The sequence below is a fragment of the Penaeus monodon genome, chromosome 24 (genome assembly GCF_015228065.2).
Source record: "Penaeus monodon isolate SGIC_2016 chromosome 24, NSTDA_Pmon_1, whole genome shotgun sequence".
NCBI lineage: Eukaryota > Metazoa > Arthropoda > Malacostraca > Decapoda > Penaeidae > Penaeus > Penaeus monodon.
Genome location: NC_051409.1, coordinates 25,747,250 through 25,748,501, shown reverse-complemented (window position 1 = coordinate 25,748,501; position 1,252 = coordinate 25,747,250). Strand labels below are relative to the sequence as shown.

The following is a 1,252-nucleotide window of genomic DNA, read 5'->3' as shown; positions in this document are numbered from 1 at the left end:
CAACTATTCCATAACCACGCCTCTTCTTCACCCACCGTCACGCCCTCTCGCCATGCCTTCCAGCTAACCAACGCGTCCTACTGGACTACGAGAGCGCCGGCCTCAAGGACCAAGTGCCGGACGGAATGACCATCGACGTGGACGGCAACTTGTGGGTCGCTTGCTTCGGAGGCAGCCAGGTAGAGGCGTCTCTTTCGATTTAGGGAGGGTCTACATCTTTTCATTTTTTGTTGTTCTTGGTATTATCCTATTTTTTAAGATAGTGCCAATGTTTTTTTTCTTTCACGCATAGTTGGATACTGTGAGTTTGTTTCAAAAGATAATAGACATAAATTGCATAACCAAATAATAGACGCAATATTCGCTTGAGTGAGAGTAAATCCACAAAGGAGTCATGTATTATATCGTACAGAATAGCGTGATTGGTTAGGTGTTACTTGTTAATTTAAGTTGAGATTAATCTCTTGTAAGATGACTAGATAGTTTCCTTTGTTTACATGTTTGTAAGGCTTTCCTCGCCCGCAAGTGTCTTCTCACCCCCCCCCCCCTTATCTCCAGGTAATCTGCGTGGACCCAAAGGTGGGGAAGGTCATTAGGCAGGTCCCTATCCCGTCCAAGAACGTGACCTCGGTATGCTGGGGAGGAGCTGATTACTCCACGCTCTACGTTACTTCAGGAACCCTCAAGATGTCCAAGGAGGAGGTGGCTGCTAACCCTTCCTCCGGAGGTACCTTCGCCGTTTCGGGCCTGGGCACGAAGGGCCTCCCGCCCGTCGCCTTCAAGGTTGACCTCGAGAAGCTCCGGGCAAAGATGGCTGCGTGATGGCCTCCACGATTTCCTAGGCTGCTGTCTCCGTTTCGATCCAGTTCCTTTACTGTTCACACATGTATTTATCGCGTATGTCAATCAGTGCCAAAAAAGGTGATCATTATTAGCATGAACGTCATCAAGTAAAACAGATCCACATCAGTGACAGGTGAAAATATCGTCGGCTTCTGTTATCATCTGGATGAAGTCAATCGCTTTTGTACCGTCATTAAATTGCGACTCAAAGCTGTATTTTAATTCCCAGAAACTAGAACAAATTCTTCCTTTTCTCTACATCCATTTGTATCATTTTATTTTGTAGAAGTTCTTCCAAATGAACATTATTATAAATGCCATCAGAGGCTCGTGCATACAGTATTTACTGTTGAGATTTCAGAGTCGAATATCAAAATGCCTGTACATGCACATCGTATCTTCAATGTAT

The 1,252-nt window shown here is 45.1% G+C and overlaps 1 protein-coding gene across 1 annotated transcript in view; it reads left to right on the top strand.

The window, feature by feature from the left end:
* Positions 1–1,053, top strand: part of LOC119588681 (regucalcin-like) — a gene marked incomplete at its 5' end in the record, with an annotated part of 2,388 nt that extends 1,335 nt beyond the window's left edge. The window contains 2 exon segments of the mRNA XM_037937317.1: positions 64–179; positions 559–1,053. Coding sequence (XP_037793245.1) covers positions 64–179; positions 559–822 — 380 coding nt within the window.
* Positions 1,054–1,252: the final 199 nt, after the last annotated feature.